Raw genomic sequence first — 22,674 nt, forward strand, 5'->3', positions numbered from 1 at the left:
TATGAATTTGATCATTTATTTCTATAAATCATAATGCAATCTATCTTCAGTTTCAATGGTGCTGATGTAAGTGGATTCAAGTCATTCCGCAGAGATTTTCAACCTCATAAGGAGGTCTGACTTAACACTCACATAATCCTCAATACATCTTGTTAATTGTAACTATATGATGCTATATAGTTGATATCGGTGATATATCGGTTATCGGTCCCCATGTAAAATATTGGTGTCAAATATCGGTACCGATATTATCGGCAATATTGACCAATATATCATAGATTTTCCCGATATCAATATCATTCTTCTTAGTTCTACCATTCGTTTTTCTTCTTATTGCTGCTATTAGTGTTTTAAGCTTAGTTGTTAGTGTTAAATGTTGGTGTTTTAAGTCTTTACAGTTCCTACATACTACAATTGTTAATGTATTGCATGTTTTGAAAGGTTAACTTGTTAATGATAGGAGAGTATACTGAATTGTTAGTGACTTAGTGTTAAATTGCTATATATTTAAAATCAGCATGATATTAATATTACCGATATCCCACCGCGATAATCGATGTGACAACTCGAGTTTCCAAGATTCCATCTTCACAATAATTGCACGTTAATTGTTAGTTGTTTACCTACACGACTTGTTTGCCTTGTAATTGTACACGTTGGATTATATGTTGAGATGTTTATTTGATATGTTACCTATTTAATGTGATTAAAGTGTTTGGTTACATGAACTTGTAAACTATTTGAGATTCGGAACTATACCCGACGAAACAATTACGTTTCGCCATAAACCACTTCGACGAAATAGGGAGTGTTTTGCCGTCTTCATCTCGACGAAACACAGCGTTTCGCCGGCCCACTATTACGCCGAGGCCCAGTAAAGGCCCAACTCGATTATATAACAATATAGGGTAGCTCTAGAACACGTATTCGGCTGATTTGCAAACCCTAGCTTTCTTTTCCTCTCTGTTAACCGACGGCAACCATCATTGTCATCTTTGGAGACTTTCAAGCCTTTCGTTCTAATCCCTATACCTTTCGGTTAGTTATTTGCTAATATCTAATTGCTTATGAAATTAGTATGTATATCGTGATGATCCAGGAATGCATGACTCGTATGCTTGCTTATTAACAGTTCGATATAGAATAGGGTTTAATGATGATGAACAGTGATGAATGTTTGTAATCACGACGATTTGATTAGTGATTGATTAGGGTTCTTGTTGCTATTGGTCCGTGTACGATGTTGATCGATGAGATAGGTTGTTGATATGGTTGAATCCGTGAACTTGTTCTCATGTAATGGTCGTATATGCTAGATTGTTTAAGGTTATAACACATGATTCTCTTATGATTGGTATGATAAATGGTATCGATGATTGCTGTATGATTGTGTGATTGTTGTGTGATGATGATCGGCGGTTAGGGTTTCTGGGTAATCATCAGTTACACGATGTAACTGACTTAATGGACGAAATGCCGATGATGACGAAACGGGTGCGTTTCGCCGGAGGATAATCACGATGAAACAGGCACAACGAAACAGGGGAGTTTCGCCGAGGGTAATCACGACGAAACAGGGGATGTTTCGTCGAAGGGGATTCACGACGAAACAAGTGTGTTTCGTCGAGTTATTAAACTGCACAGTAAACTCAGTTAAGTCTGTTAAGGATTAACTAGGTTAGTCATGTACTGTTAAATGTAAAGTATGGTTGTATGAGCCTGTATAACCGATAAATGCTATGTGTTAGTTGTTACCTACATGTACGTGATGATCTTGACTGTTAGTCAAACTTTGTGAATGTCAACTGATTTGTACGTGCCAAATATAGGCCTTGATTGATTGATTGTGAGCACATAGTTAGCATACCGAGCAAACCAAGGTGAGTCCACACTTCTAAGGCATGGGATTCCCGATGGGTTGGGAATGGGATTGTATAACTACAACAGAACTTGTACATATACCACTACTAGACTACTTACCACCGTCCTCGGATTGGGAAGGACGCCAGCGCTAACCTACGTACTCGATACGTACCACTGTCCTCGGATTGGGATGGGCACTTACGTAAAACCTACGTAATCTCATACATACCACTGTCCTCGGATTGGGAAGGGCACTTACCTAAAACCTACGTAATCTCATACTTACCACTGTCCTCGGATTGGGAAGGACACCAATATATACAACTAGTCTAGTAATGTACAACATGGGAAGCCCCCACCTACTATGGATATGTTTGGGAAACAGGGTAAACTGGTAATTCACATGGGAAGCCCCCACTAAATATCGTAAAGGATTGGTTAACACATGATTATGAAACAAACTTACGATTTTTAGAAGCGAACTCAATAACTGAATAATCAACTGTGAACTCGCTCAACTTTGTTGTTGACTCGTTGTTACATGCCTTGCAGGTCGATAGGTACTCATGGAGCTTGTATAGGGAGGCGCGGTCGTTGTAGGACATGGATAGTGGATGCCATGTTAAAAACATTATGACATTTCAAACTTAATACTTATGTTGGGTTTTCACATTTATGCTTCCGCTAAACACTTAACTATGATTTGTTTTGAACACCTTTTGTATTGATGCGTTAAACTTTATTTGTTACTTACAATGTTCAATATGATTGGTGGCTTGATCCTGGTCAGTCACGCCTCCAAGCGGTGTTACTCCGCGTGTGGATTTTTGGGGGTGTGACAGATTGGTATCACAGCCATTGGTTATAGTGAACTTGATTTTAAAAAGGGGAAAACTTTTGGATAAAACCAGACTATAATCAGAACAGTGCTCAACGATTCACAACGACGCTTCGCTCCACGTGCAAGACTGGACACTATAGGTGATGTGACTCATGTTTATATTACCTACTTGTTAGTTACATAGAACATTGCGCATGGTATGCTTAGATAAACGTAGCAACTATTGTTTGAAACACATGTGTGCTTACTCTCTTCTGTCATCGCACTTTCGCGAACCTATCTCACTCATGTTTCCTTTGGTATGAAGATCATGAGTGGACGCATTAACCTAACTCAAGGCCAGCTGACGGCTCTAATCAATGAACAAGTTGCTGCAGCACTAGCAGCCGCTCAGGCAGGAGGTCAGAACGCTCAACCACCTGTATGCACTTTCAAGACATTCATGGACTGTCGTCCTAGTACATTCAGTGGCACTGAAGGAGCCGTAGGACTCCTCCACTGGTTCGAGAAGCTCGAATCGTCTTCGAAATGTGTGAATGCCCTAAGGCTCGTAGGGTGAAGTATGCCACTGGTACTCTCGAAGGCGTTGCGTTGACTTGGTGGAACGCGCAAGTTCAAATGTTAGGGCTGGCAGCTGCTAATGCCACCCCATGGAACGACTTCAAGGAACTGATCAAGCGAGAATACTGTACTCATGATGACATCCACAAGCTGGAAGTGGAGTTCTTTAACCTGAAGATGACAGGGTCAGAAATAGAGGCGTATACGAAGCGATCCAACGAACTGGCAGTGTTATGCCCAACTATGGTGGATCCTCCCATCAAGCGTATCGAGTTGTATCTTAAAGGTTTAGTACCAGAGATTCAAAGCCATGTGACCTCTGCCAACCTTGCTACCGTCCAGGATGTTACTCGTCTTGCTCATCGTCTCACAGACCAGGCAGTGGAACAGAACAAGCTGCCCAAGCATATAGGTGCTACTACTACTACTTCTGCTACTCCCAGTGACAACAAGCGAAAATGGTGGAGACTCCAGCAAGGATTCGACTACGGTTCAGTCCCAGGCACAACAGCGAAAGATCGATGACTACCAGAGTCCTGGTCAGCAATCTTCTGGTAGTCAAGGGCAGGGTGGGTATCGAGGAAACCACCCAAAGTGCAACAAATGCAACACACACCACAGTGGTCAGTGCAACAAGGGACGTTGTCAGAGGTGTCTCAAGATGGGTCATGAAGCCAAGGATTGCAGGAGCTCACGACCTGCAAATCAGAATCGTCAGCAGCAACAACAAGCACCGCAGAATCAGCAACAGCAACAGGGCAACAAGGGAAGCTTTCAGTGTGGCGCTGAAGGTCACTTCAAGAGACACTGCCCACAGTTAAATCAGAATCAGAATCAGAACCACAATCAGGGAAACGGAAACAACAATGGGGGTAACAATGGGGGAAACAATGGAAACAATGGCGCCCGGGGCCGTGCGTTCGTACTGGGTCAGGGTGATGCAAGGAATGATCCTAACGTAGTGATGGGTAAGTTCCTTCTCGACGACTTTTATGTTACTGTTTTATTTGATTCGGGTGCTGATACGAGTTATGTGTCTCTAAAAGTTAGTCAAATGCTCAAGCGCACACCAACACTTTTAAACACCAAGCACATGGTAGAACTAGCAAACGGTAAAAATCTTGAAGCCACGCACATAGTTAAGGGTTGTAATCTCATCTTAGCTGGTCAGACCTTCTCTATCGACCTCATTCCTATCGTTCTGGGTAGTTTCGACATTGTTATTGGTATGGATTGGTTATCCTAACAGCAAGCAGAGATCCTATGCAAGGAGAAGATTGTTCGTATTCCCCGTGCTGGTAAAGAACCTCTCGAAATTCAAGGCGACAAGAGTGGTGCTGTAGTAGGCATCATCTCCTTTCTTAAGGCCCAGAAGTGTTTGCGAAAGGGCCACACCGCTGTTTTAGCACTTGTTGCTGACGCATCATCGAAAGAGAAGAAAATCGAGGATATTCCAGTAGTACGCGACTTTCCTCAAGTGTTTCCTAAAGATTTACCTGGGCTAGCGCCTCATCGCCAGGTCGAATTCCAAATCGAGCTAGCTCCTGGAGCAGCGCCCATAGCTCGAGCACCTTATCGCTTAGCTCCATCCGAACTGGAAGAACTGTCCAAACAATTACAAGAACTTCTAGATAAGGGTTTCGTTCGTCTTAGCTCTTCGCCCTGGGGAGCTCCAGTGTTGTTTGTGAAGAAGAAAGACGGTACCTTCCGAATGTGCATAGATTATCGCGAACTCAACAAGGTGACCGTGAAGAATCGCTATCCTCTTCCACGCATTGATGACTTATTCGATCAGTTGCAAGGGTCGAGCTTCTATTCAAAGATTGATCTGAGGCCAGGCTACCATCAACTGAGAGTCTGGGACGAGGACGTCTCCAAAACAGCATTCAGAACTCGCTACGGCCACTACGAGTTTCTGGTCATGCCATTCGGGTTAACAAACGCACCTGCGGTTTTCATGGATCTTATGAACCGAGTGTGTAAACCATATCTGGATAAGTTCGTTATCGTATTTATTGATGACATTCTGATCTACTCTAAGAGTCAGGAGTGTCACACCCCCAAAATCCACATGCGGAGTACCACCGCTTGGAGGCGTGACTGACCAGGATCTTAACCATCAATCACATTGAACTCATAAGAATAGGTGAATAATACTTTCATTTATAAACAACAAGTGTTACAATATTACAATGTTTCATAGTTTACAGCGGAAGCATATTTAAATCAATGAGTGTTTATACAACCACATGTAAGTTCTTAGTTCTTGTGTTGCGTTTCCATGTGTCTCGACCCATGACCACTCCAGCTTCCTAGCTCTAAATCGTGCGTCGTATAGTTCCGTTCATGAACTTTGAGTTGCCGCGAAGCGTAGGCAATAACTTTATCCCGCTGCATCAATACACAACCAAGCCCCTGTATCGACGCGTCACAATAGACCACAAAATCATCCGTGCCCTCTGGCAATGAGAGAATAGGTGCGCTGCATAATCTATCCTTCAGGTACTGAAAAGCGGTTTCCTGGGAGTCTCCCCAGTGGTAGGTGACACCCTTCTGTGTCAGCATTGTAAGCGGCTGTGCGATCTTGGAGAAGTCTTTAATGAATCGTCTGTAATACCCCGCCAAACCCAAGAATTGGCGTATTTCCGTTGGTGTACGCGGTGCATGCCAGTTCCGTATCGAATCTACCTTGGATGGATCGACATGAATCCCATACCTGTTCACCACATGGCCTAAGAAGTGGACTTCACGAAGCCAGAAGTCACATTTAGAAAACTTGGCGTACAATTGTTCCTTTCGAAGAAGTTCCAAGATAAGACGTAAGTGCTGCTCGTGTTCCTCCTGACTCTTGGAGTAGATCAGGATGTCGTCAATGAAAACGATTACGAACTTGTCTAGATAGGGTTTGCACACCCTGTTCATAAGATCTATGAAAACTGCAGGCGCGTTCGTAAGCCCAAAAGGCATGACTAGAAAATCGTAGTGACCGTAGCGAGTTCTGAATGCTGTCTTGGAGACGTCCTCATCCCGGACTCTCAGCTGATGATAACCTGACCTTAGGTCAATCTTGGAGTAGTAACTCGACCCTTCAACTGTTCGAATAGGTCGTCAATACGAGGAAGAGGATAGCGGTTCTTCACTGTGACCTTGTTCAGTTCGCGATAGTCTATGCACATCCTGAAAATGCCATCCTTCTTTTTCACGAATAGTACTGGAGCTCCCCAAGGCGAAGAGCTTGGACGAACAAAGCCCTTATCCAAGAGTTCTTGTAGTTGCTTAGACAGTTCTTCCAGTTCGGTTGGAGCTAATCGATATGGTGAGCGAGGTGTAGGTGCTGTCCAGAACTATAGGAATGAAGTCGATAGGGAACGTCTACCCAGCGAGGATAAGATTACAACCGTGAACTATGGGTGGCCTCTAGACTTGTACCATAAACTAACACTACGACAGGTTAGGTGTTCAAGGGAGTTGGTGTACGTTGTAACATTTGACTATCTTTCAAGAACATATAGCTGGTATCCACACCCAAAACAAACAAGACAGTAACATAAAAGTCGTCGAGAAGAAACTTACCCATTATTACGTTTGGATCGTTCCTTGCGTCACCCTGATTAATCACGTACATGCGGCCTCGGCGTCATTGTTTCCATTGTTCCCCCAAAGCTATCCCCATTGTCATCCCTGTTTCCATGGTCGTGGTTCTGAGTCTGGTCCTGGGTTATATGCGGACAATGTCTCTTGTAGTGATCTTTAGCATCACACTGAAAACATCCTTTAAAACTTTGTTGTTGTTGCTGATTCTGTGAAGATTGAGGCGGCCGTTGCTGTTCTTGAGTTACCGGACGTGAGCTTCGACAATCCTTAGCTTCATGGCCAATCTTGAGACACCTCTGGCAACGACCCTTGTTGCACTGACCGCTGTGGTGTCTATTGCATCTGTTACACTTTGGATGATTTCCTCGATATCCACTCTGCCCACGACTACTAGAAAACTGCTGTCTGGGGCTCTGGTAGTCATCTATCTTTTGTTGCTGCGCCAGAGGCTGGACCAAAATTAATTCCTTGCTCAGGCTTTCATCCCACTTGCGCTTGTTATCACTAGAAGCACATGTAGTATCAGTCTTAGCACGTTTCGGTAACTTGTTTTGTTCTACAGCCTGGTCTGTGTGACGATGAGCAAGTCGAGTGACTTGCTGGATAGTGCCAAGGTTAGCTGCAGTCACATGACTCTGAATTTCTGGCACCAGACCCTTGAGATACAGCTCGATACGTTTGGTGGGAGGGTCTACCATAGTAGGACAAAATGTGGCTAATTCATTCGATCTCTTCGTATAAACTTCAATTTCAGACCCCACCATCTGTAGGTTGAGGAACTCTACCTCTAGTTTGTGGATGTCTTCACAACTGCAAAACTCTTCTTTAATTAGGTCCTTGAACTCGTTCCAGGGGGTGGCATTAGCAGCTGCCAGCCCTAACATCTGAACCTGTGCTTCCCACCAGGTTAATGCAGCACCCTCAAGTGTTCCAGTAGCAAGTGCTTAAGATATGGCGACACTACTTATACGGTACCAAGTGCACTATTTACACCGATCACAGGAGTCTCGAGCATATCTTCAAGCAGAAGGAATTGAATATGCGTCAAGGACGATGGGTCGAGCTACTTAATGATTATGAATGCGCTATCAAAGATCATCCAGGCAAAGCCAATGTTGTGGCTGACGCGCTCAGTCGAAAAGACACTCTACCTAGGCATGTACGAGCTTTGCCGCTCACTATTCAGTCTGATCTTCCTGCACAGATACGAAATGCTCAGGTTGAAGCATTGAAACCAGAAAACGTCAAGGCTGAAGCCTTACGCGGATCAAGGCAACGATTAGAACAAAAGGAAGACGGCGCCTACTATGTAACAGGACGTATTTGGGTACCACTATATGGCGGTTTACGAGAACTTGTGATGGATGAAGCACACAAGTCTCGCTACTCGGTCCATCCAGGTTCAGATAAAATGTACCACGATCTTAGAACTACATACTGGTGGCCTAGCATGAAGGCCCACATTGCAACTTATGTCGGCAAATGTTTGACTTGTGTGAGAGTCAAGAAAGAGTACCAGAAACCCTCAGGCCTACTTCAGCAACCCAGGATACCACAGTGGAAATGGGAAGAAATTTCCATGGATTTTGTTACTAGCCTACCTAGATCCCAGTGCGGGAATGACACTATATGGGTGATCGTCGATCGACTCACCAAGTCTGCACAATTCCTGGCTATTAAGGAAACGGATAAGTTCTCCACCCTCGCAGACGTTTATCTTAAAGAAGTTGTTTCGAGGCACGTGGTGCCCACCTCCATTATTTCGGATCGGGATGCACGATTCACTTCAGAACTATGGCAAGCGATGCACAAAGCTTTTGGCTCTCGTTTAGACATGAGCACAGCTTATCACCCTCAGACGGATGGGCAGTCTGAGCGCACGATCCAAACATTAGAAGACATGCTTCGGGCGTGTGTTATCGATTTCGGCAACAGCTGGGAAAAACACCTCCCTTTAGTGGAGTTTTCGTACAATAACAGTTATCACACCAGCATACAAGCCGCTCCATTCGAGGCATTGTACGGACGTAAATGCCGGTCACCTCTCTGTTGGGCAGAGGTGGGGGATAGTCAGATCACGGGTCCAGAGATTGTAGTGGACGCCACGGAAAAGATTGCACAGATACGACAACGCATGGCGGCAGCACGCGACCGTCAGAAAGCCTACGCGGACAAGCGTAGGAAGCCTTTGGAATTTCAGGTCGGGGACCGGGTTTTACTTAAAGTCTCACCCTGGAAGGGTGTGGTTCGTTTTGGCAAACGGGGCAAACTAAATCCGCGGTATGTCGGACCGTTCGAGATCATTGAGAAAATAGGCAAAGTGGCCTATAAGCTAAACCTACCAGCTGAACTCGGTGCAGTTCACAACGTATTCCATGTGTCGAATCGGAAGAAATGTCTGTCAGATGAGACCCTCATAATTCCATTGAAAGAACTCACTATCGACGAGCAGTTGCACTTCGTCGAGGAACCTGTAGAAATCACGGACCGGGATGTTAAGGTCCTCAAACACAAGAGAATCCCTCTTGTTCGAGTTCGCTGGAACTCTAAACGTGGCCCAGAGTACACCTGGGAACGCGAAGACCAGATGACAGAAAAGTACCCCCAGTTATTCGGAACCAATGCAACCACTACTGAGACTGAAGCTACTACTGCGGAATTTCGGGACGAAATTCCAAATCAACGGGGGGATGATGTGACACCCCAGGAAAACCAGTGAACAATACAGCTTACCTAGCTTCCTCAGTGAGTGCGTACCAAATTTCGGGACGAAATTTCTTTTAAGTTGGGGATAATGTGACAACTCGAATTTCCAAGATTCCTATTTCGCATTTATTGCACGTTCATTTATTGTTTAGTTGTTTATTTGCACAATTAGTTGCTATGGAATTGTATACGCTTTGATGCAATGAATTGTATTGTGTGATTGTGCATGATTGTTTGTTAAATATTGAAAGACTTGACAAATATATAAACTTGGTGGTGAAACTGTGAAATTGATGTGAGATGGTGTACTATTGTAAAATATAATACTTGAGGATGTAGAGGGCAATTAGTGAAATCCTAGTAATACTTAACCCTAAATCATTCACTAAACCCCCACACTAAAATCCAAGCACGTACTTTCACTTCTTTGGTTCTCTCTGGCAATCATCACCATCATCATTGGCAAGCTATTCATCACTTTCGATTTCACATTTCTCTAGAATAACACAAGGTAAATGATTATTGTTTATTGATTGCTTGGTTCTTATCAATTCTTGATTCTTGATTATGTGTTCATGAAAACCCTAGTTCCTCATATAATATTCTGTGATTTTGATTTGATTCTGGATAATTGTGATTATGATGATGATTAGTTGCATGCTCGATAGATTATTCTTGTGATGATTGTTGTTGTTAAGCATAGGTTGATTGATTATGATTCTGCCGTCAATATGTATGAAATTAGGGTTAGAAACCAAGAAACGTAACTGCTTTAATCACAAAGAACGTATGATTGAAATGTTTGTCTGACCTTTCTTCTTGTTATGCACTGTCCGAATTTTAAAACTAAAGAAAATAGTCTGAGTTTTGAATGATGCTTGTAGTCCGAACTTTAGATGGTGTGCATAGAATCCGAGTTTTACATGTTGATAGGTCCGAACTCTTTAACACAAGCATGTCCGATCTTTTTGTAACATGATAAGTCCGAGTTTCATATATAACCTCATGTCCAACCTTTTTGAGTAGTGTGTATCCGAGTTTTAATTGATAACATGGTCCGAGTTTCAGGATATATTGTGTCCGAGTTTTTATGATGTGCCTAAGAGTCCGATGTTTGCATATATGAATAACCTGATGTCCGAGTTTTGCTTGTGTGGTCCGACCTTTATGATGTGTTGTGTTGATGTCCGAGTTTTGACACAAGACATGGGGTCCGAGTTTCATCAGAAACCCCCATGTCCGACTTTTGAACCCCAAACCCCCCTCACATGGTCCGACTTTTAATCCCCATGTGCTAGTCCGACTTTTAAACAGGGGAAACCCCCCCCCCCCAACACTTGTCCGAGCTTTTAAGAAGGGCAAGGCCCTGTCTATTTTGTGTAAGATTAATATGAGGCCATGTATTGTATGTTAATTTATGATTGGATCTGTTAGATGTGTATGCTACTGTGTTTAGCCACAAATTCTGATTAAGCTTGATAACGATGTTAATAGGTTAAGTATGTTAACGTTGGCAATTAGGTTAAATGTCCACGATAGATTAAACAGTGAAAATCAAAGACGTGACGCATGAATTATGTGAATACGATTAACTGTATACGTGATGTATGATTCTATATAATCGCATGATACTGAATGCAACTGTATGATCCCGTATGTATGAACATTCGATGTGATATCAGACTGTACACAATAAGCACACAAAACACAGTTGCTTGATTACCAATGACTCGCAAACCCTAATTGGATACAAACACTTATGTCGTATCATGTGCAATATATCCTAGGTCGTGTGTAACGGACTTAGACATTTGATAAACCCTAGAGCATAGCATACCGAGCAAACCAAGGTGAGTTCACACTCTTACTAAGGCATGGGATTCCCGGGGAATAGGGAATGGGTTGAATGATGGAGTTGAACAATTACGCGTACATACATGGTTACTAGACTATCTACCATGGTCCTCGGGTTAAGCAGGACACTTACGTAAAACCTACGTAAACAGGAATATGCTACTGTCTTCCGGAGTCAGGAGGACACTTACGTAAAACCTACGTAAACAATAACATGCTACTGTCTTCCGGAGTCAGGAAGGACACTTACGTAAAACCTACGTAAACAATAACATGCTACTGTCTTCCGGAGTCAGGAAGGACACTTACGTAAAACCTACGTAAACAATAACACTACTGTCTTCCGGAGTCAGGAAGGACACTTACGTAAAACCTACGTAAACCTCACGCGTACCACTGTCCTCGGGTACAGAAGGACACTTACGTAAAACCTACGTAAAGCTTGTACGTACTACTATTCTCGGTTGTGAAGAACACTTATGGTTACGAATAGTCTAGTGGATATACAACATGGGAAGCCCCCACCAATAGAACGTACTATCGGCCCAGTAGAGCCACATGATACAAATGAACTTACTATTACGCATTTACTTCCTGTGAACTCGCTCAACTAGTTGTTGAGCCTCTGTTACATGCCTTGCAGGTCGTTAGGTACATGGAGCTTGCACTGGGAGGAGCTGGTCGTTGTGGGCACGGATCGTGAATGTTTTGTTAAACACTTTATGACATTTCATACTTTATTATGTTGGGTTTTATTTATACGCTTCCGCTAAACAGTGATAAAATACTTATATTTTGAACACCTTTCATATTGGTGGTTGAATGGCATTTACTTTTATATATTAATTACATGTTCAATATGATTGGTGGCTTGATCCTGGTCAGTCACGCTCCCAAGCGGTGGTATCCCGTGGGTGGATTTTGGGGGTGTGACAAGGAGGAGCACGAGCAACATTTGCGACTTATCTTGGAACTTTTTCGAATAGAGCAACTTTATGCTAAGTTTTCCAAATGCGACTTCTGGCTTCGGGAAGTCCATTTCTTAGGCCACGTGGTAAACGGGGATGGGATTCACGTTGATCCATCAAAGGTCGACTCGATCAAGAACTGGCCTGCACCGCGTACTCCAACAGAAATCCGCCAATTCTTGGGTTTGGCGGGCTACTACAGAAGGTTCATCAAAGACTTCTCGAAGATTGCGCAGCCGCTTACTCTACTGACTCAGAAGGGGGTCACCTATCGTTGGGGTGATGCTCAAGAATCAGCGTTCCAACATTTGAAGAGTAGACTTTGTAGCGCACCTATTCTCTTTTTGCCTGAGGGTACAGACGATTTTGTGGTTTATTGCGACGCGTCCATCCAGGGACTTGGTTGTGTGTTGATGCAACGTGACAAGGTCATAGCCTACACATCACGCCAACTTAAAGTTCATGAAAGAAATTACACCACACATGACTTGGAGCTGGGAGCTGTTATTTTCGCACTTAAGATATTGAGACATTACCTGTACGGTACCAAGTGCACCATCTACACCGATCATAGGAGTCTCGAGCATATCTTCAACCAAAAGGAATTGAACATGCGGCAACGTCGATGGGTCGAGCTATTGAATGATTACGAATGTGCCATCAAGTACCATCCTGGCAAAGCCAATGTTGTGGCTGACGCCCTCAGTCGAAAGGATACTACACCTAAGCGTGTGCGAGCTTTACAACTCACCATTCAATCTAGTCTTCCTTCCCAGATACGAGATGCTCGGGTAGAAGCATTGAAACCAGAAAACGTCAGGGCTGAAGCCCTACGCGGCTCAAGGAAGCGGTTAGAACAAAAGGAAGACGGCGCCTACTACGTAACAGGACGCATCTGGGTCCCACTCTATGGCAATTTATGAGAACTTGTAATGGATGAAGCACATAAGTCTCGTTACTCGGTACACCCTGGTTCGGATAAGATGTACCACGATCTCAGAACTACGTATTGGTGGCCTAGCATGAAAGCTCTCATAGCAACTTACTTTGGCAAATGTTTGACTTGTGCGAGAGTCAAGACTGAATATCTGAAACCATCGGGCCTACTCCAATAACCAGAAATTCCACAATGGAAATGGGAGCAAATTTCCATGGATTTCGTTATTGGCCTGCCTAGATCTCAACATGGGAATGATACTATTTGGGTGATCGTGGATCGACTCACAAAGTCTGCACACTTCTTGGCTATCAAGGAAACGGATAAGTTCTCCACCTTAGCAGATGTTTACCTTAAGGAAGTTGTCTCGAGGCATGGGGTGCCAACCTCTATTATTTCCGATCGTGATGCACGTTTCACTTCAGAACTGCGGCAAGCGATGCACAAATCTTTTGGCTCTCGATTAGACATGAGCACAGCTTATCACCCGCAAACGGATGGGCAGTCTGAACGCACCATCCAAACTCTAGAAGACATGCTTCGTGCATGTGTAATCGATTTCGGCAACGGCTAGGAAAAACACCTCCCTTTTGTGGAGTTTTTGTATAACAATAGTTACCACACTAGCATCCAAGCCTCTCCGTTTGAGGCACTGTATGGGCGTAAGTGCCAATCACCTCTTTGTTGGGCAAAAGTTGGCGACAGCCAACTCACTGGCCCAGAACTCGTAGTCGATGCTACAGAAAGGATTGCCCAGATACGACAACGCATGGCGGCAGCTCATTACCGTCAGAAAAGCTACGCAGATAAGCGTAGGAAACCTCTAGAATTTCAGGTCGGGGACCGGGTTCTACTAAAAGTCTCACCCTGGAAGGGTGTGGTTCGCTTTGGAAAAGGGGGCGGGGCAAACTCAATCCGCGTTACGTCGGACTGTTCGAAATCATAGAGAAAATAGGCAAAGTGGCCTACAAAGTAAACCTACCAGCAGAACTCAGTGGAGTTCACAACGTTTTTCACGTGTCAAATCTGAAGAAGTGTTTGTCAGATGAGACACTCATAGTTCCATTGAAGGAGCTCACTATCGATGATCAGTTGCGATTCGTCGAGGAACCAGTCGAAATCACAGATCGAGACGTGAAGGTTCTCAAGCGCACCAGAATACCTCTTGTCCGAGTTCGTTGGAACTCCCGTTGTGGCCCAGAGTTCACCTGGGAACGAGAAGACCAAATGAAACTCAAGTATCCCCAGTTATTCGAAAGCAATGCAACCAGTACTGAGGCTGAATCTATTACAGAATTTCGGGACGAAATTCCAAATCAACGGGGGGATGATGTGACACCCCAGGAAAAACCAGTAAACCACGCAACTTAACTAGCTTCCTCAGTAACCGCATGCTAAATTTCGGGACGAAATTTCTTTCAAGTTGGGGATAATGTGACAACTCGAGTTTCCAAGATTCCATCTTCACAATAATTGCATATTAATTGTTAGTTGTTTACTTACACGACTTATTTGCCTTGTAATTGTACACGTTGGATTATATATTGAGATGTTTATTTGATATGTTACCTATTTAATGTGATTAAAGTGTTTGGTTACATGAACTTGTAAACTGTTTGAGATTCGGAACTATACCCGACGAAACAATTACGTTTCGCCATAAACCACTTCGACGAAACAGGGAGTGTTTCGCCGTCTTCATCTCGACGAAACACAGTGTTTCACCGGCCCACTATTACGTCGAGGCCCGGTATCGATGAGACAGGTTGTTGATATGGTTGAATGCGTGAACTTGTTCTCATGTAATGGTCGTATATGCTAGATTGTTTAAGGTTATAACACACGATTCTGTTATGATTGGTATGATAAATGGTATCGATGATTGTTGTATGATCGTGTAATTGTTGTGTGATGATGATCGGCGGTTAGGGTTTCTGGGTAATAATCAGTTACACGACGTAACTGACTTAATGGACGAAAGGCCGATGATGACGAAACGGGTGCGTTTCGCCGGAGGATAATCACGACGAAACAGGAGAGTTTCGCCGAGGGTAATCACGACGAAACAGGGGATCTTTCATCGAAGGGGATTCACGACGAAACAAGTGTGTTTCGTTGAGTTATTAAACTGCATAGTAAACTCAGTTAAGTCTGTTAAGGATTAACTAGGTTAGTCATTTACAGTTAAATGTAAAGTATGGTTGCATGAGCCTGTATAACTGATAAATGCTATGTGTTAGTTGTTACCTACATGTACGTGATGATCTTGACTGTTAGTCAAACTTTGTGAATGTCAACTGATTGTGTGTACGTGCCAAATATAGGCCTTGATTGATTGATTGTGAGCACATAGTTAGCATACCGAGCAAACCAAGGTGAGTTCACACTTCTAAGGCATGGCATTCTCGATGGGTTGGGAATGGGATTGTATAACTACAACAGAACTTGTACATTTACCACTACTAGACTACTTACCACCGTCCTCGGATTGGGAAGGAAGCCAGCGCTAACCTACGTACTCGATACGTACCACTGTCCTCGGATTGGGAAGGGCACTTACGTAAAACCTACGTAATCTCATACACACCACTGTCCACGGATTGGGAAGGCCACTTACGTAAAACCTACGTAATCTCATACTTACCACTGTCCTCGGATTGGGAAGGACACCTATAGATACAACTAGTCTAGTAATATACAACATGGGAAGCCCCCACCTACTATGGATATGTTTGGGAAACAGGGTAAACTGGTAATTCACATGGGAAGCCCCCACTAAATATCATAAAGGATTTGTTAACACATGATTATGAAACAAAATTATGATTTTTAGAAGCGAACTCAATAACTGAATAATCAACTGTGAACTCGCTCAACTTTGTTGTTGACTAGTTGTTACATGCCTTGCAGGTCGATAGGTACTCATGGAGCTTGCACAGGGAGGCGCGGTCGTTGTGGGATATGGATAGTGGATGCCATGTTAAAAACATTATGACATTTCGAACTTAATACTTATGTTGGGTTTTCACATTTATGCTTCCGCTAAACACTTAACTATGATTTGTTTTGAATACCTTTTGTATTGATGGGTTGAACTTTATTTATTACTTACAATGTTCAATATGATTGGTGGCTTGATCCTGGTCAGTCACGCCTCCAAGCGGTGTTACTCCGCGTGTGGATTTTTGGGGGTTTGACAACCGATATCTCAAATATCGGTCCTTGACCGATATCCGATTTTTTACCGCTTTAACTGCATAGATATGATGTCACAAGATTGAATATTATAATAAGAAAAACCTCTTATTCTTTACATGATTTTGCTTCAGGTCAGACTAAATAAGAATTATATGTGACAACCCGTATTCCAGAACCTTTCTTTGTGTTTTGATGTAACTTATATGAACGTTACTTGATTGATTGATGTGCTTGATTTCAATGTATGTTACGACGTTGTTATATTATGTGCTACGTGATTATACGTGAATGCTATAAGTATAGTTGCATAACACTTGTCCTAATCGCACAAGCCCTTTGGGCCGCACACCTATCTCTCTCGGCTCACTATATTTGGCCGACTCGAGACCTAGGGCGGCCCATTAATGGGTTCGGCCCACTCTTTATGCGCATACATGAAGCTTTAGGGGGTTTTAGTTTTCTCATTACTTGCAAAACAAGAACACACAAACCCTACACCTCTCTCTCTCTTCCTCTCTCTTGTAACCGGCGACCTCACCTCCATCTCTCGAAGATCGTTGCGGCTCGGATTAACCCTTGTTTTATTCTCTAATCCGGTTAGTGTTTATTGTTGTTTGTATTACATGATGTGCGGTTGTTATGACTAAATGCTAGTTGACATGGGGATTGTTACAAACTTGTATAATGGTTAGGGTTCTTGTTAGAAGAAATCACTGTTGAACACATGTTGTATGAAGAACCGAGATGTGATATGATTCGGATGATTTGATGTACACATAAACTAGGGTGCATGTTAGTTTAGAATCTGCTAGTTTAACGATCCAATCGTATGTTTCGCGTGATAATAGATTGATTGTTCTTGCTTGTATCATGACTTAGGATTTCATGTTAGTCTTTCAGTTTGTTAGTCGGATGATCCGGTTGTAGGTTCATATGATGCTGATTAATTGTTCTTGATTAGATGATGATTAGGGTGGAATGAATATGTTTGATTTCTGAATTGAATGTTGATTTGATCCAAATTGAAACTGCCAAAACTGTTAGCAAATGTTACGGGATTAATAAACTGCAATTAAGGAAATTTGTTACATCCTCTGATCTCGACAAAGGTTGCGAGTCGAGACCCCACTGTCTCGACTCGAGATCATGCATCATCAGCACAAAAACAGCATAATTCGAGACCAGAGTTACGGGTCTTGTTGCGACTCGAGACCATCTAGTCTCGACTAGCACATACATGATCCGAGACCCCTTGGTTGCGACTCGAGATCTTTAGGCCAACAACTCGAGACCGCACTGTCTCGACTCAAGATCCTTAGTTTCGACTCGAGACCACATAATCACACTTCCGGTTCGGACTTTCACTGCTTTAGGCTTGTGTAATTGGGCTGCATGTTTGGGCTTTGTTTGTTACGTGATTTCTACTGTTGAACTCGTATGAACTGTTAACTGCCGTGATTATACATGTAAGCCATGATCAATACTTGTACGCAACTTGCTAGTATACGTGTAGAAAACCATACGTGCATTTCTTAAACCTAGACCTGACTGTATGGTAACCATGTTAGGACGTGGTTGACCACATACAACTCAAGTGACTTTTTGTTTATCTGCCGAGCAAACCAAGGTGAGTTCACACTCTTACCAAGGCATGGGATTTCCGGGGTTGGGAATGGGATCGATTGTTTACTTGCACTTTCATCGTTACCGTAATACGTACCACTTACCTCGTTAGGGGAAGGTCACTTATAGATACAGCTAAACTAGTAACACATGGGAAGCCCCCACTAATCTTCGCAAACATGCCTGGAATGGCCGCGATACGAATACTAATCTTTGCACACATGCCTGGAATGGCCGCGATACGAATACTAATTATCGCACACATGCCTGGAAGGGCCGCGATACAAATATAACTAATCTAGAATACATGGGAAACCCCCACTAATCTTCACAAACATGCCTGGAAGGCCGCGATACAAATAAATACGATACATGGTTTACAAAACGAACGTGTGAATTACGAAACAAATACTATAACCAAACAACCGACTGTGAACTCGCTCAACTTTGTTGTTGACTCGTTGTTACATGCCTTGCAGGTCAATAGGTACTCAGGGAGCTTGCACTGGGAGGCGCAGTCATTGTGGACATGGATCGTGGATGCCATGTTAAACATTTATGACATTTCAAACTTATTACTCATGTTGGGTTTTACATTTATGCTTCCGCTAAACATTGAAACTATATTTTTTCTTTGGAACACCTTTCATATTGGTTGGTTGAACTAAATTTACTATTGTTCAATATGATTGGTGGCTTGATCCTGGTCATGTCACGCCTCCAGGCGGTGGTACTCCGCGTGTGGATTTTGGGGGTGTGACATTATCGTTCTACCCGCTGTATTGTTGATGTTGCTTCATTTCTTATACAAAATAATTCGAAACGAAGTCAGTTAAACAAGGTTGTTACTGATAATTCTTCTGGTTCTAAGGTAACTTCCTTTTTTTTATTAAATATTTTTTATTTACAGAATATGTGATTTTCATATGTTTGATTTTCATGATTTGAATTATCTACTCAGATTATTGTTAAAGAATGTTGTAATGAGGATGCGCAATGTTCGTTTGTTGTTGACAAGATATTAGAACTCACTTCGTCGGGTTCATCTGTTAAAGGCGCTTTTGGAGAGATTGTTGTTCTTTACTGACGACAGGTGAAAGTGAAACCATCTGATATTTTCTTGATATTATTAATGAAAATTTGTCAAGCAGTTCTTCGTTTTGCATTATACTTAATAGGTGTCAGGGAAAATGTTCCAAACAGCTTTCCGTGAAAGAAAAATCCCGTTTAACGTTCACGGGGTCGCGTTTTACAGAAAAAAGGTGGTAAGGGCTATTATATCTATGCTTAAAACAACATTGGTGGTGTGTGATGATGGGTCATTTAGGCGAGTGTTCAAGGCCCTGCTAAATCTAGAGAAAGACGAAAAGAAAAGGGTATAAGTTTTATAGCGATTTGTATTTCACGTTTTTTAATTTTCATAATTCATTACTTGCAAATCTGCTAGGAGTTTAACACGAAATGCATGTCTTACTTTTCCTCTTTGCAGATAATTGACCATATTAATAAAGTTTCAAGTGTAAGAAAATGTAGCTTCATATTTGCTGCTTCTGATATCTTCAGTGCAAAGATCTCTGGTACCTTAAAAATGTTTGATGCATTACAAATATATACTTCTAGAATTATTTTTTTAGGATTTATTTTAATATCATCTATAGTTTACATAGAAAAAATTACGTGTCTTGAAGTTTTATTACCTTGAGTGCCACTGCAATGTCACATACTTTTTATGTATTTTTAGCAGCAAAGCTACAATGAATTAATGATCTCTTTATTTAGTTAACTTATTTTAACATTGTAATTATTATATTCCATCTTTCATTGTAGGAGTCAACTCACCCAAGGTCGTAAGGTGGTGAATACTTTAGAAATGATTTCAAAACTTGTCCACAGGGTAAGTACAACTATATACTTTATATAACTGTATGCACTCTGTTCCAAAATGACAGTTAAAACTACTGTTGGGTTAAAACAGTGTTTTGAAACCACTTTTGAAACGACTGTTCGGTTAAACAGTGTTTTGAAACCACTGAGGTTAAATAGTGTTTGAAACCACTGTTGGGTTAAACAATGTTTCGAAACGACTGTTAGGTTAAACAGTGGTTTCAAAACATTGTTGGGTTAAAACAATGTTTTGTGGAGAAAATAGTGGTTCTTTTTTTTCCAAACAGTAGTTTGACGTTGGTCAAACAGACTTTTGAACCACTAAGAATTATATTTTTGCAAACAGTTGTTTGACTTTGGTCAAACAGTGGTTTGACTTTGGTCAAACAGTTGGTTTGACCCATTCCTAAAATAAAAGTAAAAATTCAGAAATTAATCACCTTAAATTTATATTTGTTTTTTGGTTACGACTGAAATCCACCTATGATGATTGTTGCTTTGTCAATTAATCATACAAATAGGAATATTACATGGTTTTTTACTAAAAAAACTAGATTTGTAAATATAAAGTTGTAATTTGTTAAGTTCTTGGTAGATCTGAAGTTGGTTTGGTATTGGTTCAGGCTATAGAACAATTAATTGAAAATTCACCTTTTGAGTTGTTTGTGGCTTTCAGGTATTGGTTCGACCTAAAACAATTGAGAATATGTCCTCTCTTCGGCTGCTATGGTTATTTGACTGCAATCTCCATTTATGCATGTCCATTATCACAAGACCAATGGTTTAAGCATACCATTATACCCGACTTCTCCACTTATGCAGGTTCATTATTACAAGACTGTGGTTCAAGCATACAATTGTTGTCTTCGTTAGCATATAGTTTATTTTTAGTTTTTGTCAAACCTTTATGCATGAACAAAATTAATAATAATATAAGTAACTTTCTTCAGCCAGGGAAGCAATCCCGGGTAATAATCTAGTAGATATATATACACATATATAAGGCGGGTGCATCAGTTAGATATCTTCATCATTTGAGTTGTTCTTTGTATCGTTAAAAAAAATACTAAAACTTCCTCAAGTATCACATTTTTCTATATTTTCTTCAATTTAAAGAAAAAATCGAAGATTTCATCTCGATTTCGTAATGGAAGACTGCTAAAGGGGTTCAATGGTCCCATCTTGGGATATCCCCACATCCACTTGAGGTCCTCGATATTAGTCTTTTGAGTAAAAGAAAGGTAGATTACATTTTTCAAATCACTTATTATTATAAGATTATGGGGTATGGGGCGTGGGTTGGGTACAAACGCCCAAGTCACTACTCTGGATGGGCTTGAGTTTTGGCATGGCCCTTTGGGCGGGGGTTTCGCTAGCTACCGGTACAACGTGGGGAACGACTGGCACAATTTAAACGCGTGCCAACACAAGTGGCGCGAGTTACGACCGAAGCTCGATCGTTTTAAAGCCTACTACAACAGCGTCTCGGGCGGTGATATAAGTCACGAAGAGCGGATGGCGGTGGCCAACATCGAGTTCCGGGACAAGCTCGCCATTTTCGAAATCTACCTAACGCTTTAGGTTTTTTCTTTTTATTTTGTAATCCTTTTTTTTTGTAGAATTTTGTAATTTTTAGGAAATTTTAACAATAATGTTTGGCTTTTTTTTAATTTTGTGTGTATTTTTAATTTTAGGCTTTTTTATTTAAATAAAACTGGCAAACCCACGCGGGATAGCCACGCCCCGCCATACTAGGACTGGCAATTTTACACGATACACGAATACACGACATGAACCTACACGACCTTAACATGTATCGTGTATGAGCTTAACAGGTATCGTGTACTAAACAGGTAGACACGAAACAACCTGTTAATTTTCGTGTCGTGTTCGTGTATAGCGTTTCGTGTTTTCGTGTCTGTTCGTGTATAGCGTTAATACATGTTAACACATAACATCGAGTGGGTAAGATACCTGTTTACCTGTTAGATACCCGTTAAGATACCTGTTTACCTGTTAGATACTTGTTAATACATGTTAATACCTGTTAGATAGTTAGATACCCGTTAATACATGTTAATACCTGCTTACCTGTTAGATACCTGTCAATACATGATTATTCTAGTGTTCGTTAACAGGTATTAACAGGTAATTTTCGTGTTTTCGTGTCGTGTTCGTGTTCGTGTTCATGTTTGAAAAAAAGGACACGATAAGTTAACGTGTCGTGTTCGTGTATGGGATTTCATGTATCGTGTCTTATCGTGTCGTGTCGTGTCGTGTCTTATCGTGTACGGGTATACACGATATGCCAGCCCTACGCCATACCGACCCAATACGTCACTCACCAGCGGGAGGCTCAAAGTCCACGTGTCAACCCATGCCCCAAACCCTCGCCCCACCATATCCCACAGTCAGTCTAAGGATACTGGATAGTGGTTTGAATGAGGCAAGTACTTGAAGGTTGTTACTTTATGTCATTGTCATGTCATCATCCAAGTAGGATGCCACTTCAAAAATGGAACAAAGGAAATGAAAGATGACCCTCCCTCACTTATTTAATTTTTTTTTTTAAATTCAACTAGTATTAAACCCCCTTCCCTCGCGTTGCGATAAGGGTGTAAAACTGTGAAAAATAACATCACTGC

The 22,674-nt window shown here is 41.9% G+C and overlaps 1 protein-coding gene across 1 annotated transcript; it reads left to right on the plus strand.

Moving 5' to 3' along the window:
• Positions 1-33: 33 nt before the first annotated feature.
• LOC110882304 (ATP-dependent DNA helicase SRS2-like protein At4g25120) lies at positions 34-21,610 on the plus strand. Its single transcript, XM_035978245.1, has 9 exons — positions 34-114; positions 16,654-16,669; positions 18,907-19,016; positions 19,107-19,217; positions 19,324-19,521; positions 19,635-19,735; positions 19,973-20,039; positions 20,653-20,705; positions 21,307-21,610. The coding sequence occupies exons 1-9, from the start codon at positions 34-36 to the stop codon at positions 21,608-21,610; spliced, it is 1,041 nt and encodes a 346-aa protein (XP_035834138.1).
• Positions 21,611-22,674: the final 1,064 nt, after the last annotated feature.

The sequence above is a fragment of the Helianthus annuus genome, chromosome 10 (assembly GCF_002127325.2).
Source record: "Helianthus annuus cultivar XRQ/B chromosome 10, HanXRQr2.0-SUNRISE, whole genome shotgun sequence".
NCBI lineage: Eukaryota > Viridiplantae > Streptophyta > Magnoliopsida > Asterales > Asteraceae > Helianthus > Helianthus annuus.

Excerpts from the sequence above, each read along its gene's own strand:
- LOC110882304 (XM_035978245.1), top strand. The coding sequence starts at position 34 with ATGCAATCTATCTTCAGTTTCAATGGTGCTGATGTAAGTGGATTCAAG. Across the intron at positions 19,522-19,634 it reads AGAAAGACGAAAAGAAAAGG|ATAATTGACCATATTAATAA; the intron begins GTATAAGTTTTA and ends TCCTCTTTGCAG. Across the intron at positions 20,706-21,306 it reads GAGTTGTTTGTGGCTTTCAG|ATTATGGGGTATGGGGCGTG; the intron begins GTATTGGTTCGA and ends TATTATTATAAG.